The 22,653-nt window shown below is 54.9% G+C and overlaps 1 protein-coding gene across 3 annotated transcripts in view; it reads left to right on the forward strand.

Moving 5' to 3' along the window:
- Positions 1 to 823: 823 nt before the first annotated feature.
- LOC132380580 (sodium-coupled neutral amino acid transporter 3-like) overlaps positions 824 to 22,653 on the forward strand; it is a 79,700-nt gene continuing 57,870 nt past the window's right edge. The window contains exons 1-4 of one of the 3 annotated variants that reach the window (XM_059949498.1): positions 824 to 955; positions 16,351 to 16,533; positions 19,568 to 19,652; positions 21,292 to 21,410. In XM_059949498.1, coding sequence (XP_059805481.1) covers positions 16,436 to 16,533; positions 19,568 to 19,652; positions 21,292 to 21,410 — 302 coding nt within the window. In that variant the 5' untranslated portion in view covers positions 824 to 955; positions 16,351 to 16,435. Of the gene's footprint in view, positions 956 to 1,131; positions 1,646 to 16,350; positions 16,534 to 19,567; positions 19,653 to 21,291; positions 21,411 to 21,475; positions 21,537 to 22,653 lie in introns of those variants that run through there. The other 2 variants (XM_059949497.1, XM_059949499.1) reach the window with 2 other exon arrangements.

The raw sequence follows: 22,653 nt of genomic DNA on the forward strand, positions 1-22,653 counted from the left end.
GCGGAGGATGCTGCCAGGTTAGAGAGCATGTCTTGAGTGAGTTAGGGCTTTTCCGTTTGGAGCAAAGGAGGATGATAGCTGACTTGATAGAAGTGTCCGAGACAATGAGAGTGGGCAGCCAGAGATGTTTACCCAGGGTGGAACAGGTTACCACAAGGGAGCACAGTTTTACAGTGATTGAAGGAAAGTATAGAGGAGATGGAGGTAGGATTTTTTTCTGACACAGAGAGTGGTGGGTGTGTGAAATGCCCTGCCAGGGGTGATGTTCGAGGCAGATACATTAGAGTCATTTAAGAAACGGTTAGATAGGCACATGGATGATAGAAAAATGGAGGACTACGTGGGAGGGAGGGGTTAGGTTGATCTCAGAGAAGGTTAAAATGTTGGCACAACATTGTGGGCCGAAGGGTCTGTATTGTGCTGTGTTCACCTTAAAATTATGCCCCTTCATATTAGCCATCTCCACCCTGGGCTATCCACTCGACCGGTGCCTCTTATCGAGTCGCCTCTCTTCCTGCTTAACTGCAAAATGAATAGTCCTTAACTTGATCAACTTTCCGCATCAGACATGCTCTCTACCGCTGATAAATCTCCTCGGCACCCTCTCTTTCCTACAGTGAGGTGACGCGAACGGAACACAATATTCCAAGTGTGGTGTTTCAGAACCTAAACATTACTTCACGCTAAACACCTTCTTATCCACCCTCTCTCATCTATGGACATGGACGCCAAGACCCCCGTGTTCCCCCGCACTGCTAACAGTCCTGCCATTAACCCTGTATTCTGCCTTCCAAATTCCGAAGTGAAGTTACTTCCCACTTTCCCGGGTCGAACTGCGCCTGCCGCCTGTCGGCTCTGCGTCCAGCCGGTTGTAACCGTTCCCACGCTGCCCCCGGCGGCAACCGGACGCCGTCTGCCACTCCGACCGGGCTCGCAAGACATGCCGCGGAGCGCCGTGAGTAACGCGCGCAAAGTGAGAGAGAGAGGGAGGGGGGCAGCACCTCCCGGCGGGCCGAAGGGCCCGTTCGCTATGCCGCCGTGGTCACCGTCACGCTAAACTGTATCGCTTCAGTAACTCCACTCCGAGCTGGGGGTGGTCCTGGCAGAGCGGGGAAGGGGGAGGAAGTTGTGCGCGATGGGGCTAACCCTGGGATCTTTCTGGACACTCCCCCCTCCCAACAATGCAACTCCTCTAGCTGAGGCTGCGAGATCCTCGGAGGAGCTGAGAGTTGCGTCAGAAACTGATGTAATCGGAAACGGCTTCTTTCAGAGACGGGGCAGTTTCAGGCGCAACAGCCGTGCGCGCGTGTGTGTGTGTATATATATATGTGTGTGTTTCTTGGTACGATTTCAGAGTACGAAGACATATATATATATATTTATATACAGATATATACATATATATACACACACACACGCTCCCAAGCTCCCCGCGCCGCCGCCGTTCCGGAACGGGACCCCGCTCGTGTGGACTTTCCGAGGCAGACAGCAGCAAACTTTTCGCAAAAGTTTTCCCTCAGACTTTTTCTTTCTCGGGAATCGCGACCACGTGTCAAGTCCGACGGCAGAAGGATCGCGGCGGGGTTCAGGCTCAACCCCCCCCCTCCCCCTCACCTGTCCCACCGGGCAGGAGCCTACGGAGTGGGTGAGTTGCCTCTGCGTTTCTGCCCCGGGTTGATCCCGGTTCTCTCAATTCCGGCGTGGACTGGGATCGTACTGTGCTTTCTTGGGGGTAGCTGGGACCTCTCATCGCCTCCTCGCTCTCTCTCTATATATATCCCCCTCCCTCCCTCCCCCCCCCTCTCTCTGATTCACACGTGGCTGAACGAGTTATGTGGCCTTAGAGAAAACTTAAAGGCCGCTTCCTGGCCTCCTAACTTTAGTCCTGTGACCCCCCCCAACCCTAATTATAAGGATACTGAGATCAATGGGACCTCTCCCCCCTTGACGCTTACCCAAACTCCACCGGCCCTGTCGGCGGTTCTCCAATGCTTGGCCTTCAAGTGCTCTGCAGGGAGAATTTTGCTTGCTTCCCCCTCCCCCTCCTTTCCCCTCGGCATCCTGCCCCCTCCCTTCCTCCCCCTAACCTCACACCCTCCCCTTCCTCCCCTCTCCCTCCCCCCTCCCCTCTCATTACACCCTCTCCCTTTCTCCTTCCCTCGCTCCCTGCCCCATTCCTTCCCTCACTCCCTGCCCCCTCTCTCCTCCTACCTCCCCCACTCTTACCCCTCCCACTCCCCACTCCTTTCTCCTCCCACTCCCCCGTCCATTCACCTCTCTCCAACCCCTCGTCCTCCCTCCCCTCTCCTCCCTTCCCCTCTCTCCCTTTCCCTCCCCTCTTCCCCTCCTTCACCTCTCATCTCTCTTCCCTCTGCCTCTCCTCCTCTCCCTTCACCTCTCTTACTCCTCCCTCCCTCCCTCCATCCTCTCCCGGGCCTCTCCTCCCGCTTTTCCTCCACATCCCCTCTCTCCTCTTTGGTCTTTTCCTCCTGCCTCACCCTTTCTCCCCTTCCCCATCTCCCACCTCTCCTTCCGACCATGGTGGGTGGAGGTCAGGTGTGGACATTGCCCGATAAATGGACAATATGGGGTGGGGGCAAGGGCCAGAGAGTTGACTCTTGGTGTGGGAACCATTGGTGTTGTGGTGATGGGCATTAACACACTATGGGGAAAGTTAAGATGAATAATATTAGACTTTCAAAGGAATAGACGAATGGGGTTGGATAAGGTCATTAGTGTTTAAGTTAATGTAGTTAATGTTAGATTAACGGGGCTAGTGCTAGGTTAATGGTGGATAGGGTTAGTGTTTGGTTAATGGGGTTAGTGTTAGGTTAATGGAGTTACTGTTAGGTTAATGGAGGTGGATGGGGTTAGTGTTAGGTTAATGGGGTTACTGTTAGGTTAGTGGAGGTGGATGGGGTTAGTGTTAGTTTAATGGGGTTAGTGTTATGTTAATGGAGTTACTGTTAATGGAGGTGCATGGGGTTACTGTTAGGTTAATGGGGTTAGTGTTAGGTAAATGGAAGTGGATGGGGTTACTGTTAGGTTAATGGAGGTGGATGGGGTTAGTGTTAGGTAAATGGAGGTGGATGGGGTTAGTGTTAGGTTAATGGGGTTGGCGTTAGTGCTTTAATGGGATTGGTTCTGTACTCACTGGAATTCAGAAGAATGAGATAGAACCCATCAAATATTGAAAGGCCTGCATAGAGTGGGTGCGGAGAGGATGTTTCCTATAGTGGGGGGGCGGTTAGGACCAGAGGGCTCAGCCTCAAAGACGCCCCTTTAGAACAGAGATGAGGAATTTATTGTGCCGGAGGGGTTGAGTCTGTGGAGGCCAAGTCTTTGGGTGTCTTTAAAGTCTTTGGCTCTTCCTCCAAGAAGACCGCAGCCTGTCGTAGGGTTTGGGAGCTTGCGTGATGGCCTCGTGTGGTGGCTCTCGGTGGGGTCACCCACGCCAAACAGGTCAAAGGGTAGAGGTCAGACTAAGAGTGGTCCTCCAACAGCCCTAACTGGTCAAACAAAACCGTTACAGAAACAGCAGTGAAGAATCCTTCTACATCGGAGTGTGACGGACCGAGGTGGGTGTTGCTGTAAAATGCCCGCGGCATAACCTGATAGGCCCTTGATTCGTCAAGGGTGTCAAGGGTTGTGGGCAGAAGGCTTGAGGGTGGGACAAGCCACGATCGAGTGGCAGAGTGCTTCAATATTTGATAGGTTCCAGTGAGACCCCATGCACCCTTCTACACTAGGGATTTGTGCGTAATCAATCACATATCGCGAAACGCAATTCTGGTTTTTTTTGAAAGCATTGACATGGGGGGGGGGCAGGAGATGCAGTCTGTATGGGCTTCTCTTGGATCTTTGACGTCCTGCATGGTAGCCTGGTCTGGGAGCTGAGACCTTTTGGGGTCCAGGGTTCCTGGGCGGGTAGGAGGAGAAAGGAGGCTGAAGGTGGTCACGGGGGATTGTTTCTCCGGACTGGAGGCCTGCAACAAGTAGGGTGCTTCTGGGATCAGGTGCTGGACTGGTGCAGCAGGCCAAACCAAAGATAGGTTCACAACTGACTTATGTTGTGAACTTTGCTGTTTTGTGTCAAGGACAGTGAAATACATAAAACTATAAATTATTATAATAAATATACAGCATATTACAAATTAAGTAATGTTCATGGGTTCATTGTCTGTTCAGAAATCGAATGGCAGAGGGGAAGAAGCTGTTCCTGAATCGGTGAGTGTGTGCCTTCAGGCTCCTGTACCGCCTTCCCGATGGTAGCAATGAGAAGGGGGCGTGTCCCGGGTGGGGAGGGTGCTGCCCTTCTGAGACGTCGCTGTCTGAAGATGTCCTCGCTGATGGGGAGGGATGTGCCCGTGACGGAGTGGCTGAGTTTATGACCTTCCGCAGCCTTTCCCGATCCTGGGCTCCGGGGCCTCCGGACCGGACGGTGATGCGATCCGATAGAACTGTTTGCTGCAGTCCTGGTTGACAAAAGGTCCAACCCCGACCTCCCGATGGAATGTAGCCGCTGGCACGCGTCGGGCCCGGGACAGGCCTCCACAGCTGTCGGCAGGCAGGGCTTTGGAGATCAGGATCGGCGTGCTTTCCCTCGACTTCCCGCCATCAGTTCCTCGGCCTGAGTGTGAGGCCGTGCTTGATGCACCACTCAAGGTAGTGACCCCGGGGGGGCGGGGGGGGGGTGGTAATCTGAGTTTGCAGCAGGATCTCGAAGTGGGCCGAGGGATGGCAGGCAGAGTTTAATTCGGACAAGTGTGAGGTGCCGAGCTTTGGGGAGTTAAGCCGGGGCGGGACGTGCAGTAAATGCCTAGGGCCCTGGGGAGTGTTGTCGAACGGAGAGACCTCGGCGTACGGGCACGTGGGTCCCCGAAAGTGATGGCGCAGGCCGACAGAATGACGAAGAAAGAAAAGGTTTAAAGTGAACTTTATTATCAAACCGTGTACTTCAATCACCATATACAACCCTGAGATTCGTTTTGTTGTAGGTGTGCTCAGCTAATAGTAACCACAACAGGGTCAGTGGAAGACCAGAAGACAACAAACTGTGCAAATGCAAGTATAAATAAATAAAGAGAACATGAGATAAAGAGTCCTTAAAGTGAGATCATTGGTTTTGGGAACATCTCGATGGATGGGCAAGTGAGTGTAGTTAGCCTGATGGTTGAAGGGTAGTTGAACTTGCTGGTGCTGGTCCTGAGGCTCCTGTGCGGCAGCAGTGAGAAACGAGCCTGGTCTGGGTGGTGGGGATCTCTGATGACGGATGCTGCTTTCCTGCGGCAGGGTTTCATGTAGGTGTGCTTGGTGGTTGGCAGGGTTTTACCCTTGAAGGCGTTTCAGTCAGAATTTCGCCTATGGGAGTTGGGACGTTGTATTAAACCCGTAGAAGAGTTCACTGAGCCTGAACACTTGGTACTGTGTGCGGCTCCGGCCACCCAGAAAGTAGTTAAGCTGGGAGGGGTGGCAGGAAAGATTTGCTGGGACCGGGGATCTTGAGGAGAGATCGGACGGACGGGCTGATCTTCCTGGGGCGAGCGAGGCTGAGGAGAGACGCCCGCAGCAATGACAGGAGACCTATGTGGGAGAGTGCCCCTTCCTCCGGGGCAGCTCCACTCTCTCAGCCCGGTCCAGCGCTACGTACTGCTGTCTGCCTTGGTTGTAGTGGATGACCGTGACGTCTCCTGTGCCTTGTCGGTCCATTCGCTCTCCGGGGAGCGTCGCAGTGCCAAACTCCCGGCCGTCGGACCTCACGGTAGATCTCAGCCTCCCGGTCTGCCGGAGCTGACTTTGCGTGCTAGGGCAGGCAGATCCCTCCCCCACCGGGGTTGACTACCCTCACCTGGTTTAGCCCGTCTGTCAGAGCGTTGTACCCGGGTGCGGCCGCTGTCCCTTGCAAACAGCCACTTGGAACCGCAGGTGAGAGCTGAGTGTCTGGTGGGGCCCAGAGGTGGGAGAGCTGCCCCAGAATCAGCCCCGTCGCCAGAGGGGCCGCCCCGAGGTCATAACACCATTGATAGAGTCTTTGCCTCAGGGTCGAGCAGTCGACACCTTGAGCACCCAGGTTTAAGGTGAGACGGGACAGCTCCCTCACACGGAGGGTGGTGGTGTCGGAGGCAGGTTCGTGGACAGTCCGATCCGGCTCAGAATGCTGGCGCGTGACAGGTGCTGAGCTGTCGTCGTTCCACTCCGGGAGCCGCTAGAAGACCCTCGGCACTTTCTGGCCACGCCCTACTCCCTCAGTGTCGCCAACAGGACCATCATGAGGGGACGCTGGAGAAGGATTGGGCACGGGAAAGGCCAACTCCATCACCAAGACAACTTCCTCCTCACCGACTTCCACGGAAAAGGAAAAACCCTAAAGAATGAATGGCAGAACCTTTAGACCCCCCCTCCCTCCCTCACCCCTGCACGTGGCAAACATCAACCCTCTCCCCCCCCCCGCTCCAGCAAAAGCAGCAGACCCCCACCCCCATGTAAGCAATAGCAAAGCCCCCAGAGTCCTTCAGAAACTACTGTCCACCCCAACACTCCAACACCTCCTCTCACTGTCGAGGGGGAGAAGGTTGGGGGGTGGGGGGGAGCTGACAGCTCGTCGTTCCGAACAAGAAAAGGATCTGCAGTTCAGGCAGCATCTTTGCAAATGACCACAGTCGACGTTCCGGGCCGAGACCAGGTCCTGACAAAGGGTCTGGGCCCGAAACGTCGACTGTACTTTCTCCCGTAGGCGCTGCCTGGCCTGCTGCGCTCCCCCAGCGTTTTGCGTGTGTGCGTTGCCCGCTGTTTCGATGTCACAATCTGCCGCAAAGCTTGTCCGGGTTCTGAGCTCCCCGCGCTCTTTCCGAGACGATGAGGGGTGAAGGTGGGAGTCCGTGTTCGGGGGTTAGGGTTTGAGTTGAGGACGTGAGCCTCTGAGAGCATGTGACCAAATTGAGAGTAATTTAAAAAAGTCTCGTGGCACGGTAACTTTCAGCAGAGATGATAATTAATTAATGAATTAGTTACACTAATTATGGACTTTATTTTTTTTAAAAAGAGTCCATTTGCTTATTTATGTGTACTTATTGTTTGGCCATTAGTAAAATATAATAGACAGAATCATTATAGAAATGTTCAAAAATTATTAATATTGATCTTTAAAAATGATGAAATATAACAATTTCTAAATAGTATTGCTATCGTACCTCGTGCAATGTACGAAATTACAAATTTTGGTGCCCTTTCGTAAAAGATCAAGGACAGAAAAATAACACATTTTACTAATAGACTTTAGTTGCCACAGCAACGGTGACAAACATCTGTGGGGTTGTAAAAAGATCGTTTGCTGTCACATTTGGCAGTAAAGGGAACCGTGATGCACAGCGCAGAGGTTACAGTGCCAGCGACCGGGGTTTCAACTCCCGCCGCCGTTTGTACGTTTACTCCCCCCCCCCACCTCATGACGGTGTGGGCCCCCCCCCAGTTTCCTCCCACAGTCCAAAGATTCGGGTTGGTAAGTCGCTGGGCGCGCTGTGTTGGCGCTGCAAGAGTGGCGACACTCTGCCCCCCCCCCGGAGATGAGCGGGAATTGGAGCTCAGATGTACACTGAGATGTACAGCCAGCATGGAAATTATAGAGTCTGCCCCCGTCTATTCCAGTCCCTGATGGAGGGTCCCGACTCTCCGTCCCCCTCCCAAGATGCTGAGTTTCCCGGGCGATTGCAGTGTTCAGCTTTTGTTTGGGGGTACTAAAATCAGGAGGGATTGGGCCGCGAAGGGTTGTCATCGGGGTTCGGAGATAAATTCCGGGGGTGGGCCCAGTGGAATTCAGGGCAGAGGTTGTGGGCCGGCTGGACGGCGGAAAAATGAGTGTCTCAAGGTCGGAGACGAGGATTTGTGCGTTCCGTTCTCCTGGCGTCCATCAGCTCAGGCAGCACGACTTCGGGCTGAGGGAAGGCAATGGTGTCCCGCTCAATGTACCTGCTGACACCTGCCACCTGCCAGAGCAACTCGTGTTCAGTCTGACCCTGGGAGTGTGTGATGGGACGGTGTGGAGGGAGCTTCACTCTGTGTCTGACCCCGGGAGTGTGTGATGGGACGGTGTGGAGGGAGCTTCACTCTGTGCCTGACCCCGGGAGTGTGTGATGGGACGGTGTGGAGGGAGCTTCACTCTGTGCCTGACCCCGGGAGTGTGTGATGGGACGGTGTGGAGGGAGCTTCACTCTGTGTCTGACCCCGGGAGAGTGTGATGGGACGGTGTGGAGGGAGCTTCACTCTGTGCCTGACCCCGGGAGTGTGTGATGGGACGGTGTGGAGGGAGTTTCACTCTGTGTCTGACCCCGGGAGTGTGTGATGGGACGGTGTGGAGGGAGCTTCACTCTGTGTCTGACCCCGGGAGTGTGTGATGGGACGGTGTGGAGGGAGTTTCACTCTGTGTCTGACCCCGGGAGTGTGTGATGGGACGGTGTGGAGGGAGATTCACTCTGTGTCTGACCCCGGGATTGTGTGATGGGACGGTGTGGAGGGAGCTTCACTCTGTGTCTGACCCCGGGAGTGTGTGATGGGACGGTGTGGAGGGAGATTCACTCTGTGTCTGACCCCGGGATTGTGTGATGGGACGGTCTGAAGGGAGATTCACTCTGTGTCTGACCCCGGGAATGTGAGATGGGACGGTGTGGAGGGTGTTTCACTCTGTGTCTGACCCCGGGAGTGTGTGATGGGACAGTGTGGAGGGAGATTCACTCTGTCTGACCCCGGGAGTGTGTGATGGGACGGTGTGGAGGGAGTATCACTCTGTGTCTGACCTTGGGAGTGTGTGATGGGACGGTGTGGAGGGAGTTTCACTCTGTGTCTGACCCCGGGAGTGTGTGATGGGACGGTGTGGAGGGAGATTCACTCTGTGTCTGACCCCGGGAGTGTGTGATGGGACGGTGTGGAGGGAGATTCACTCTGTGTCTGACCCCGGGAGTGTGTGATGGAACAGTGTGGAGGGAGATTCACTCTGTGTCTGAACCCGGGATTGTGTGATGGGACAGTGTGGAGGGAGATTCACTCTGTGTCTGAACCCGGGATTGTGTGATGGGATGGTGTGGAGGGAGATTCACTCTGAGTCTGACCCCGGGATTGTGTGATGGGACAGTGTGGAGGGAGATTCACTCTGTGTCTGAACCCGGGAGTGTATGATGGGACGGTGTGGAGGAAGTTTCACTCTGTGTCTGACCCCGGGAGTGTGTCATGGGACGGTGTGGAGGGAGATTCACTCTGTGTCTGACCCCGGGAGTGTGTGATGGAACAGTGTGGAGGGAGATTCACTCTGTGTCTGAACCCGGGATTGTGTGATGGGATGGTGTGGAGGGAGATTCACTCTGAGTCTGACCCCGGGATTGTGTGATGGGACAGTGTGGAGGGAGATTCACTCTGTGTCTGAACCCGGGAGTGTATGATGGGACGGTGTGGAGGAAGTTTCACTCTGTGTCTGACCCCGGGAGTGTGTCATGGGACGGTGTGGAGGGAGATTCACTCTGTGTCTGACCCCGGGAGTGTGTGATGGAACAGTGTGGAGGGAGATTCACTCTGTGTCTGAACCCGGGATTGTGTGATGGGACGGTGTGGAGAGAGATTCACTCTGTGTCTGACCCCGGGAGTGTGTGATGGGACAGTGTGGAGGGAGTATCACTCTGTGTCTGACCTTGGGAGTGTGTGATCACTGTAAAACTGTAAGTGCCCAGGTCTTCCTGGGTAATGTGGGATATCAAGTTTCAGTAACTGTTCAGAAAAGTTCTTGCAGTTGTGGGCTTCTGTGCTGAGAATGAACCAGGAGGCTGTTTGATCATTAACCTTCACTGGGAGGCCCCCGCTGAGGCAGTGGTTAGAGTTACGGGGGGGGGGGGGGGGGGGGGGGGGGGTGCTTCGCTGTTCCCTTGGAAACGTGAACCAGAATCAGGTTTATTATCACTGACATACGCAGTGAGATGTGTTGTTTTATACTGCAATACGAAAAAATGCTAAATTACATATAATTATAGGTTAAGATAATCAAAGTTTAAAAAAAAGTATAAATTAACATGTGCTATTTAAAAATTGTTCATTAAAATAATAAAATTAAAATGTATTACAAAATAAAATATAAAAAATATTTTCAAATTCTATAACCGGTCAATTACTGTGGAGTTGCAGGGGGTTGGTTACGCGAGTGCCGGAACTGTTGGTGGAAAGGTATGGAGTCGGATGTCATTAAGACTTCAGACAAAGGTGGGGACCAAAAGGTGGGTCTAACGTCCTGACCTCTGTATATTTCAATGCACGAAGAGCTCTGGGTGTGGATCAGTACATGGAATTGTGATATTAGTGAGTTGGTTGAGTGGGGGCAGGACTGGCAGCTCAATATTCGGGGTTCCGTTGTTTTCGACATGACAGAGCCGGAGGGATTAAAGGAAGAGAAAATGTCGCAGCAGTGCCGAGTCAGGAGAGGCTGCAGAACTCACCTGGTGTTATGGGGGGAACTGAGAAGTAAGTAATGTACGACCATGTTAATGGAGCTTTATCACAGATCTGAGAGATTTAGAGGAACGACTTTGTAGAGAGATTGCAGACTGCTGTTGTTGCAGCAGGTGATTTAAACTTTCTGCATTTCGACTAGGAATATGCTCTGGAAAGTTTCCTTAATCAGTATATAGAAGTCCGAAGGAGAGAGAGGAGGATACTTGATCTCCTATTAGGGAATGAGACAGCGCAGGTGCCAGAAGTTTCTGTAGGGAAGACTTGGCAACTAGTGATCACAGTGCCATTAGTTTCAAAGTAAATATGGTGCAGGGGTTGAGATTGTGAATTGGAGTAAGGCCAGAGCTGATGGTATCAGAAATGATCTGGCAGGCAGGGACGCTGCTTTCTGGCAAAGTTGGACTTGGGAAGTGGGAGGCCTTCGGAATTGAAACGTTGAGAGTACACAGCTTGTATGTTCCCGTTGGACTAAAAGTTTACGGAACTGTGGTCTTTTTTTTTGAGGGCTTGAGGCCCCGGTTAGGGAAAATAAGGAGATACACAGCAGATACAGGCAGGTAGGAATGAACGAGGTGCTTATGGAGTGTAAGAAATGCAAGGCAACACTTAGGAGGAAGAAGGGGGGACAAAAAAAGGCACAAGGTTGCCCTGGCAGACAAGGTGAAGGAGAATCCCAAGGGCTTCTACAGAAATGTTCAGAGCAAAATGATTGCAAGGGACAAAATGGGCCTCTGGAAGATCAGGGTGGTAATCCGTGCGTGGAGCCAAAACAGATGGGGGAGATCTTAAAAGTAATTCTTTGCATCGATATTTACTCAGAAGACAGACGCAGAAGAGAACCAAAGGGGCACCAACTTCGTGGACCCTGTACAGACTACAGAGGAGGAGACATTGGTGCTCCCTCGGACCACGTGGGAGGCAAATCCAGAAATTGCAGGGGCTCCTGCAAAGATATTTAAATCATCCTTAGAGACAAGTGGGATGCCAAACGAGACACAAATGCTGTTCTGCTGTTTACGAAAGGCTCTAATATAAACCAGGAAATCATAGACCAGTGAGTCTGACAGCAGTTGTGGGGAAGTTATTAGAAGGGACCGCATAAGTAAGTACTGGGATTGAATTCACTGATTCGTGATAGCTTTGTGCGTGGTAGGTTGTATCCAAACAGTCTGATAGAGCTTTTCAAGGCAGTCGATGTTGTCTACGTGGATTTTAGCGAGGCGTTTGACACGGTCCCGCAGGGGAGTTGGGTCAAGAAGGCTCAGTCGCTCGGTATTCGGGCTGAGGTCATTGGCTCTGTGGGAGAAGCCAGCGAGCGGTAGTAGAAGGTTGCCTCTGGAACTGGAAGGCTGTGACCAGTGGAGTGCTGCAGGGATCGGCACTGGTCCGTTGTTGTTTGTCATCTGTTGCGACGATCTGGACGATAATGTCCGCTTGCCGAGGGAATCGGGCCTGCAGTCCTCGGAGTCGCCTGATGCCAGAGGCCGGAGGGGGGGACGCCGTAAGCGGCGTGCGAGGAAGCGGAAGCGAGGCAAGAGGGCAGGAGTCCGTGCCAGGAAAAAAGCAAGCCCTGGCCGGCCGGCTCTCCCGTCCAATCTGCTCTCTAATGGACATTGAATTGGACTACATCCGTGGCAACGAAATACTCGGCGGGAGTACAGAAACAGACTGAATCCCGAACGCCACCATTCAGCTGATGTAACATCGGACTACCAAGCTACTGAGCTCTGCTGTGCCTACTGAATTGTTTATTTATTGTAATGCCTGCACTGTTCTGTGTACTTTATGCAGTCCTGGGTCGGTCTGCAGTTTAGTGTCTTTTTTGTGTTGGTTTACGTAGTTCAGTGTAGTTTTTGTATTGTTCACGTAGCACCATGGTCCTGAAAAACACTGTCTCGTTTTTACTGTGTACTGTACCAGCAGCTATGGTCGAAATGACAATAAAAGTGACTTGACTTGATCAGAAAATTTGCAGATGACACCAATATTAGGGTTGTAGTGGAAAGCACAGAAGACGGTCCGATCTTGCAGCAGGATCTGGACCAGTTCAAATTCTCTCCATGGTACATCTGTAGAAACTTGTCAGGGACGTATGGTGGGGATTGCCTGTTCACTGTGTGACACCGGGGTACAGTACCGGTGGGGATTGTCCGTTACTCTGTAACACTGGGGTATGGTACTGGTGGGGACAGGTCTGTCACTGTGTGACACCGGGGTACAGTACCGGCGGGGATTGTCCGTTACTCTGTAACACCGGGGTACGGTATCGGTGGGGACAGGTCTGTCACTGTGTGACACTGGGGTACAGTACCGGTGGGGATTGTCCGTCACTGTGTAACACCGGGGTATGGTACCGGTGGGGATCGTCCGTTACTCTGTAACACCGGGGTACGGTACCGGCGGGGACGGGTCTGTCACTGTGTAACACCGGGGTACGGTACCGGTGGGGACAGGTCTGTCACTGTGTGACACCGAGGTACAGTACCGGTGGGGATTGTCCGTTACTCTGTAACACCGGGGTACGGTATCGGTGGGGACAGGTCTGTCACTGTGTAACACCGGGGCACGGTACTGGTGGGGACGGGTCTGTCACTGTGTAACACCGGGGCACGGTACCGGTGGGGACGGGTCTGTCACTGTGTAACACCGGGGCACGGTACCGGTGGGGACGGGTCTGTCACTGTGTAACACCGGGGTACGGTACCGGTGGAGACGGGTCCGTCGCTGTGTGACACTGGGATACGGTACCGGCAGGGAGGGGTCTGTCACTGTGTAACACCGGGGTACGGTACCGGTGGGGACGGGTCTGTCACTGTGTAACACCGGGGTACGGTACCGGTGGGGACGGGTCCGTCACTGTGTAACACTGGGGTACGGTACCGGTGGGGACGGGTCTTTCACTGTGTGACACCGGGGTACGGTACCGGTGGAGACGGGTCCGTCGCTGTGTGACACTGGGATACGGTACCGGCAGGGAGGGGTCTGTCACTGTGTAACACCGGGGTACGGTACCGGTGGGGACGGGTCTGTCACTGTGTAACACCGGGGTACGGTACCGGTGGGGACGGGTCCGTCACTGTGTAACACTGGGGTACGGTACCGGTGGGGACGGGTCTTTCACTGTGTGACACCGGGGCACGGTACCGGTGGGGACTGGTCTTTCACTGTGTGACACCGAGGTACGGTACCGGTGGGGACTGGTCTGTCACTGTGTGACACTGGGGTATGGTACTGGTCTGATAATAGTTTATGTCTTTGTACATTGTTCCCTTTAAGAATCAGCACAGGTCTTGTCGGTGTTGACGAGCGTGTGTGTGTGTGTGTGTGTGTGTGTGTGTGTGTGTGTGTGGCAGGTTTCCCCTTGCTGGCTGTGGCTCTTGGGTGTGAATATGAGAGAGAGACACACACCCCTACACGCAGGAACACGGAGCCAGACAGACAGGGTCAGTGGCACACAGAACCTCATATACACACGCACACACACAGGTAGGTGGGAGTTGGGCTCCATGGTGGTTACAACAATTTACGGTACCTGTGACATGGGTTCAAATCCTGCCGCTGCCTGTCTGGGGTGTGTATGTCCTCCCCGTGTCTGGGTGGGTTTCTCTGGGCGCCCTGCTTTTTCACATCGATGTACCGGTTAGCAGGTTAGCGATTAAATTTGGGGGGGGGGGGGGGCGGTTGCTAAGCAGTGCGGCTCGAAGAACTGATTCCATCTCAGATCCCCAATAAATTAATAATTTATATATAAAAGGAACAGAATTATCAGCTCAGCCCTCGTCCGGGATAAAGGTTCAGAACATCAAAAGTAACGATCTGGCACTTTAATTCCATTGTTTACTCAGCAAACAGGGCTTATATGAGAATCGAGTGTATTGAAGTCACTTGCGTTTGCCGAGAGAGTTATAAATAGATAACGCTTCTCATGTTTGTATGCCAGCTGCCCAGAGGAACGATGTGTCATGTGATCACTGCTGGACGTGTGGAGGGAGATTCACTCTGTGTCTGACCCTGGGAGTGTGTGATGGGACGGTGTGGAGGGGTTTTCACTCTGTGTCTGACCCTGGGAGTGTGTGATGGGACGGTGTGGGGGGAGCTTCACTCTGTGTCTGACCCCGGGAGTGTGTGATGGGTCGGTGTGGGGGGACATTCACTCTGTGTCTGACCCCGGGAGTGTGTGATGGGACGGTGTGGAGGGAGTTTCACTCTGTGTCTGACCTCGGGAGTGTGTGATGGGACAGCGTGGAGGGAGATTCACTCTGTGTCTGACCGCGGGAGTGTGTGATGGGACGGTGTGGAGGGAGCTTCTCTCTGTGTCTGACCCCGGGAGTGTGTGATGGGACGGTGTGGAGGGAACTTCACTCTGTGTCTGACCCCGGGAGTATGTGATGGGTCGGTGTGGGGGGACATTCACTCTGTGTCTGACCCCGGGAGTGTGTGATGGGTCGGTGTGGGGGGACATTCACTCTGTGTCTGACCCTGGGAGTGTGTGATGGGACGGTGTGGAGGGAGATTCACTCTGTGTCTGACCCCAGGAGCGTGTGATGGGACAGTGTGGAGGGAGCTTCACTCTGTGTCTGACCCCGGGAGTGTGTGATGGGACGGTGTGGAGTGAGATTCACTCTGTGTCTGACCCCGTGACTGTGTGATGGGACAGTGTGGAGGGAGCTTCACTCTGTGTCTGACCCCGGGAGTGTGTGTTGGGTCGGTGTGGGGGGACATTCACTCTGTGTCTGACCCCGGGAGTGTGTGATGGGTCGGTGTGGGGGGACATTCACTCTGTGTCTGACCCTGGGAGTGTGTGATGGGACGGTGTGGAGGGAGCTTCTCTCTGTGTCTGACCCCGGGAGTGTGTGATGGGACGGTGTGGAGGGAGATTCACTCTGTGTCTGACCCCAGGAGCGTGTGATGGGACAGTGTGGAGGGAGCTTCACTCTGTGTCTGACCCCGGGAGTGTGTGATGGGACGGTGTGGAGTGAGATTCACTCTGTGTCTGACCCCGTGACTGTGTGATGGGACAGTGTGGAGGGTGTTTCACTCTGTGTCTGACCCCGGGTGTGTGTTGGGACGGTGGGGAGTGAGATTCACTCTGTGTCTGACCCCAGGAGTGTGTGATGGGACGGTGTGGAGGGAGATTCACTCTGTGTCTGACCCCGGGAGTGTGTGATGGGACGGTGTGGAGGGAGATTCACTCTGTGTCTGACGTCGGGAGTGTGTGATGGGACGGTGTGGAGTGAGATTCACTCTGTGTCTGACCCCGTGACTGTGTGATGGGACAGTGTGGAGGGTGTTTCACTCTGTGTCTGACCCCGGGTGTGTGTTGGGACGGTGGGGAGTGAGATTCACTCTGTGTCTGACCCCGGGAGTGTGTGATGGGACAGTGTGGAGGGAGATTCACTCTGTGTCTGACGTCGGGAGTGTGTGATGGGACGGTGTGGAGTGAGATTCACTCTGTGTCTGACCCCGTGACTGTGTGATGGGACAGTGTGGAGGGTGTTTCACTCTGTGTCTGACCCCGGGTGTGTGTTGGGACGGTGGGGAGTGAGATTCACTCTGTGTCTGACCCCGGGAGTGTGTGATGGGACAGTGTGGAGGGAGATTCACTCTGTGTCTGACCCCGGGAGTGAGTGATGGGACGGTGTGGAGGGAGATTCACTCTGTGTCTGACCCCGCGAGTGTGTGATGGGACGGTTTGTCACAGACAGGTGAGTCTGCAGATTCATGGTCCTACCTGAAGTCTCAGTTGTTAGTGTGAGGGATGCGATCACAGGAGACGGGATGTAATTCCGGTCAGGATGTCTGCAGGGATGGGACCTGCTCACTCTTCCCACCTGAGCATTAATGAAACCCCTGTTCTTATTCCAGCCCAGGGTGTTCCTGAATTCCTGTTGTCCCTGAGCAAGACGTCAGCAGTGGATTCTGCTGGAAAAGACGCACGTAAGGCAGCAGAATGGAGATGGAACGGTTATCGTGGGAGGACGTGGATGCGCCGGAGAACCTGGACAATGAAAGTGTGGTGACCAATGAAAAACTGATATATGCAGAGAGGTGAGTGAAGACCCTCCCCACCACTGTCTCTCCTCTCTTTCTGCACCCCCCATTGACCCTGTACTCCACTCACTCATCTGCTCCCCTATCACACTGTGTCTGACCCCGGGAGTGTGTGATGGGACTGTGTGGAGGGAGATTCACTCTGTGTCTGATCCCGGGAGTGTGTGATGGGGCGGTGTGGAGGGAGATTCACTCTGTGTCTGACCCCGGGAGTGTGTGATGGGACGGTGTGGAGGGAGCTTCACTCTGTGTCTGACCCCGGGAGTGTGTGATGGGACTGTGTGGAGGGAGATTCACTCTGTGTCTGATCCCGGGAGTGTGTGATGGGGCAGTGTGGAGGGAGATTCACTCTGTGTCTGACCCCGGGAGTGTGTGATGGGACGGTGTGGAGGGAGCTTCACCCTGTGTCTGACCCCGGGAGTGTGTGATGGGATGGTGTGGAGGGAGATTCACTCTCTGTCTGACCCCGGGAGAGTGTGATGGGACGGTGTGGAGGGAGTTTCACTCTGTGTCTGACCCCGGGAGTGTGTGATGGGACGGTGTGGAGGGAGCTTCAATCTGTATCTGACCCCGGGAGTGAGTGATGGGACGGTATGGAGGGAGATTCACTCTGTGTCTGACCCCGGGAGTGTGTGATGGGACGGTGTGGAGGGAGCTTCACTCTGTATCTGACCCCGGGAGTGTGTGATGGGATGGTGTGGAGGGAGTTTCACTCTGTGTCTGACCCCGGGAGTGTGTGATGGGATGGTGTGGAGGGAGCTTCACTCTGTGTCTGACCCCGGGAGTGTGTGATGGGATGGTGTGGAGGGAGATTCACTCTGTGTCTGACCCCGGGAGTGTGTGATGGGACGGTGTGGAGGGAGCTTCAGTCTGTGTCTGACCCCGGGAGTGTGTGATGGGACGGTATGGAGGGAGTTTCACTCTGTGTCTGACCCCGGGAGTGTGTGATGGGACGGTGTGGAGGGAGCTTCACTCTGTATCTGACCCCGGGAGTGTGTGATGGGACGGTGTGGAGGGAGTTTCACTCTGTGTCTGACCCCGTGAGTGTGTGATGGGATGGTGTGGAGGGAGCTTCACTCTGTGTCTGACCCCGGGAGTGTGTGATGGGATGGTGTGGAGGGAGATTCACTCTGTGTCTGACCCCGGGAGTGTGTGATGGGACGGTGTGGAGGGAGCTTCAGTCTGTGTCTGACCCCGGGAGTGTGTGATGGGACAGAGTGGAGGGAGTTTCACTCTGTGTCTGACCCCGGGAGTGTGTGATGGGACGGTGTGGAGGGAGTTTCACTCTGTGTCTGACCCCGGGAGTGTGTGATGGGACGGTGTGGAGGGAGTTTCACTCTGTATCTGACCCCGGGAGTGTGTGATGGGACGGTGTGGAGGGAGTTTCACTCTGTGTCTGACCCCGGGAGCGTGTGATGGGACGGTGTGGAGGGAGCTTCACTCTGTGTCTGACCCCGGGAGTGTGTGATGGGACGGTGTGGAGGGAGCTTCACTCTGTGTCTGACCCCGGGAGTGTGTGATGGGATGGTGTGGAGGGAGATTCACTCTGTGTCTGACCCCGGGAGTGTGTGATGGGACGGTGTGGAGGGAGATTCACTCTGTGTCTGACCCCGGGAGTGTGTGATGGGACGGAGTGGAGGGAGATTCATTCTGTGTCTGACCCCGGGAGTGTGTGATGGGATAGTGTAGAAGGAGTTTCACTCTGTGTCTGACCCCGGGAGTGTGTGATGGGACGGTGTGGAGGGAGCTTCACTCTGTGTCTGACCCCGGGAGTGTGTGATGGGACGGTGTGGAGGGAGATTCACTCTGTGTCTGACCCCGGGAGTGTGTGATGGGACGGTGTGGAGGGAGATTCACTCTGTATCTGACCCCGGGAGTGAGTGATGGGACGGTGTGGAGGGAGCTTCACTGTGTCTGACCCCGGGAGTGTGTGATGGGACGGTGTGGAGGGAGATTCACTCTGTGTCTGACCCCGGGAGTGTGTGATGGGATAGTGTAGAAGGAGTTTCACTCTGTGTCTGACTCCGGGAGTGTGTGATGGGACGGTGTGGAAGGAGATTCACTCTGTGTCTGACCCCGGGAGTGTGTGATGGGACGGTGTGGAGGGAGCTTCACTCTGTGTCTGACCCCGGGAGTGAGTGATGGGCGGTGTGGAGGGAGATTCACTCTGTGTCTGACCCCGGGAGTGTGTGATGGGAAGGTGTGGAGGGAGATTCACTCTGTCTCTGACCCCGGGAGTGTGTGATGGGACGGTGTGGAGGGAGATTCACTCTGTGTCTGACCCCGGGAGTGAGTGATGGGACGGTGTGGAGGGAGCTTCACTGTGTCTGACCCCGGGAGTGTGTGATGGGACGGTGTGGAGGGAGATTCACTCTGTGTCTGACCCCGGGAGTGTGTGATGGGACGGAGTGGAGGGAGATTCACTCTGTGTCTGACCCCGGGAGTGTGTGATGGGATAGTGTAGAAGGAGTTTCACTCTGTGTCTGACCCCGGGAGTGTGTGACGGGACGGTGTGGAGGGAGTATCACTCTGTGTCTGACCCCGGGAGTGTGTGATGGGACGGTGTGGAGGGAGATTCACTCTGTGTCTGACCCCGTGAGTGTGTGATGGGATGGTGTGGAGGGAGTATCACTCTGTGTCTGACCCCGGGAGTGTGTGATGGGACGGTGTGGAGGGAGTATCACTCTGTGTCTGACCCCGTGAGTGTGTGATGGGACGGTGTGGAGGGAGTATCACTCTGTGTCTGACCCCGGGAGTGTGTGATGGGACGGTGTGGAGGGAGTATCACTCTGTGTCTGACCCCGGGAGTGTGTGATGGGACGGTGTGGAGGGAGTTTCACTCTGTGTCTGACCCCGGGAGTGTGTGATGGGACGGTGTGGAGGGAGATTCACTCTGTGTCTGACCCCGGGAGTGTGTGATGGGTTGGTGTGGAGGGAGATTCACTCTGTGTCTGACCCCGGGAGTGTGTGATGGGATGGTGTGGAGGGAGATTCACCTTATAACCACTGTCATCCGTTTCTTTTACCATAGTTACGAGCCATCTGAATCTACGGCAACAGAATGCCAGGAGTTCTTGCCTCACTCCTCTGGGAAAAAGCCGATCGAGTTTACGGATGTAAGGAATCTTCTGCTGGCTGTAGTGATGAAATCTGGATAATGGCCTGTAGCTTCCCACTGAAGAACAGCCTGTTATGTTGGGAATTCCCGTTCGGAAAAACCCGGTGGATGATTTGGGGCTGTGTGTGGCACAGGCCGTATGAACCCAACAGAGTTTTTCAAGGAAGTTATTGTGGAGAGTAGGATTATGGCTGTTGTCCACCTGGATGTTAGTAAATGCCTTCGATGAGCTCCCTCATGGCATGCAGATTCTGAAGGTTGATACACAATGTCTGTGAGACTTGGAATATCCAGCACCATCGTTTCATGTTTTCCATTCTCCATTCTGTCTCTCCTCTTCTCCTCACCTACCAAATACCATGGGATATGAGGTATAGGTGCAGAATTAGACCATTTGGCCCATCGAGTCTGCTCCGCTATTTCATCATGGCTGACCCATTTTCTCTCTCAGCCCTCGGTCTCCTGTCTTCCTCGCTTATCCCTTCAGGCCCTGACTAGTGAAGAATCTATCAACCTCTGCCTTAAATATACCCAAAGACTCGGCCTCCAGAGCCGCCTGTGGCAATGAACTCCACAGATTCACCACTCTCCGGCCAAAGAAAAATTGCCCCTCGTCGCCACCCCACTGTGCCCTCTGGTCTTACACTCCGCCACCATGGGAAACGTCCTCTCCACATCTACTCTACCGAGGCCTTTCAACGGTTTCAATGAGGTCACCCCTCATTCTTCTGATTTCCAGTGAGCAGAGGCCCAGAGCCATTAAACAATATTCAGGTGATGAGCTGTTCAATCCTGGCATCATTTGAACCCTCTCCAATACCAGCACATCCTTTCTATGATATACTGTTCACAATACTTCTAAGTGTGGCCTTACCAGTGCCTTATAAAGCCTCAACATCACTTCCTTCTGGCGCCCCTTCTCCCTCCCTATCTCCTCTCCTGTCAGATTCCTCCTTTTTCAACCCTTCACTCTTCCACCTATCACCTCCCAGCTTCTTACCTCATTCCCCCTCCCCGACCCACCCTGTTCTCACCAATCGCCAGTTAAATTGGACTCCGCTCCACCTGTACCTTCTCATTCTGCCTCCCTACCCCTTCCTCTCCAGTCCTGATGAAGGGTCTTGGCCTGAAACTTCATTCCTCTCCAGTCGCTGGCCTTCCTGCTGAGTTTCTCTGTCAGTTTGTGTGTGTGGTAGCATGATTTGGATTCAGAAGTTAGAAGATTAGTTTCGTTTGTCCACCGAGTGCATTGTTTGCGTCAAATCCGATCTGCGGGAGTGTGTTGCCCGCGCGGCTTACTGACCCTGACCCGTACGTCCTTGGGAGGTGAGAGGAAACTGGAGCCACTGCTGTTTCGTCAGTCAGCTGGCTGTGGCAGTGCAGTCAGAGGGAGGGGCTCAGCCACAGACGGGGGGGGCGGGGTTCCCGAGTCCGACAAGAGCGGGTCACCCACCAGCCTCTGGGTGGTGGTTCCTGACACACGGATAACGCGATATCCGTCGCTGACCGCTCGCGCGGTCCCAGCCACAGGGCATGGAGTGACATTTCCGCTGAGTAACGCCTGGGTTGGGTCCCGTGTGTGGGGTTGTGGGCATGGAGCTCGGGCACTGATCGGATCTCTGCTCCACCCTCTGCAGCAGTTCGAAGGGAAGACCTCGTTCGGGATGTCCGTCTTCAACCTCAGCAACGCCATCATGGGCAGCGGGGTCCTGGGCCTGGCCTATGCCATGTCCAACACTGGCATTGTGCTCTTTGTGTAAGTCTACGTCCACCATCCTGGGCGAGGGGTCCTGGGCCTGGCCTATGCCATGTCCACCATCATGGGCAGTGGGGTCCAGGGCCTGGCCTATGCCATGTCCAACACTGGCATTGTGCTCTTTGTGTAAGTCTACGTCCACCATCCCGGGCGAGGGGTCCTGGGCCTGGCCTATGCCATGTCCACCATCCTGGGTGAGGGGTCCTGGGCCTGGCCTGTGCCATGTCCAACACTGGCATTGTGCTCTTCGTGTAAGTCTACGTCCACCATCCCGGGCAGCGGGGTCCTGGGCCTGGCCTATGCCATGTCCACCATCATGGGCAGTGGGGTCCAGGGCCTGGCCTATGCCATGTCCACCATCCCGGGCGAGGGGTCCAGGGCCTGGCCTATGCCATGTCCACCATCATGGGCAGCAGGATCCTGGGCCTGGCCTATGCCATGTCCACCATCCTGGGCGAGGGGTCCTGGGCCTGGCCTATGCCATGTCCAACACTGGCATTGTGCTCTTCGTGTAAGTCTACGTCCACCATCCCGGGCAGCGGGGTCCTGGGCCTGGCCTATGCCATGTCCACCATCATGGGCAGCGGGGTCCTGGGCCTGGCCTATGCCATGTCCACCATCCCGGGCAGCAGGGTCCTGGGCCTGGCCTATGCCATGTCCACCATCCCGGGCAGCAGGGTCCTGGGCCTGGCCTATGCCATGTCCACCATCCCGGGCAGCGGGGTCCTGGGCCTGGCCTATGCCATGTCCACCATCATGGGCAGCAGGGTCCTGGGCCTGGCCTATGCCATGTCCAGCATCCCGGGCAGCAGGGTCCTGGGCCTGGCCTATGCCATGTCCAGCATCCTGGGTGAGGGGTCCTGGGCCTGGCCTATGCCATGTCCACCATCCCGGGCAGCAGGGTCCTGGGCCTGGCCTATGCCATGTCCACCATCCCGGGCAGCAGGGTCCTGGGCCTGGCCTATGCCATGTCCAGCATCCCGGGCAGCAGGGTCCTGGGCCTGGCCTATGCCATGTCCATCACTGGCATTGTGCTCTTTATGTAAGTCTACGTCCACCATCCCGGGCAAGGGGTCCTGGGCCTGGCCTATGCCATGTCCAACACTGGCATTGTGCTCTTTATGTAAGTCTACGTCCACCATCCCGGGCGAGGGGTCCAGGGCCTGGCCTATGCCATGTCCACCATCCTGGGTGAGGGGTCCTGGGCCTGGCCTATGCCATGTCCAACACTGGCATTGTGCTC

The sequence above is a fragment of the Hypanus sabinus genome, chromosome 24 (genome assembly GCF_030144855.1).
Source record: "Hypanus sabinus isolate sHypSab1 chromosome 24, sHypSab1.hap1, whole genome shotgun sequence".
In the NCBI taxonomy this organism is placed as follows: domain Eukaryota; kingdom Metazoa; phylum Chordata; class Chondrichthyes; order Myliobatiformes; family Dasyatidae; genus Hypanus; species Hypanus sabinus.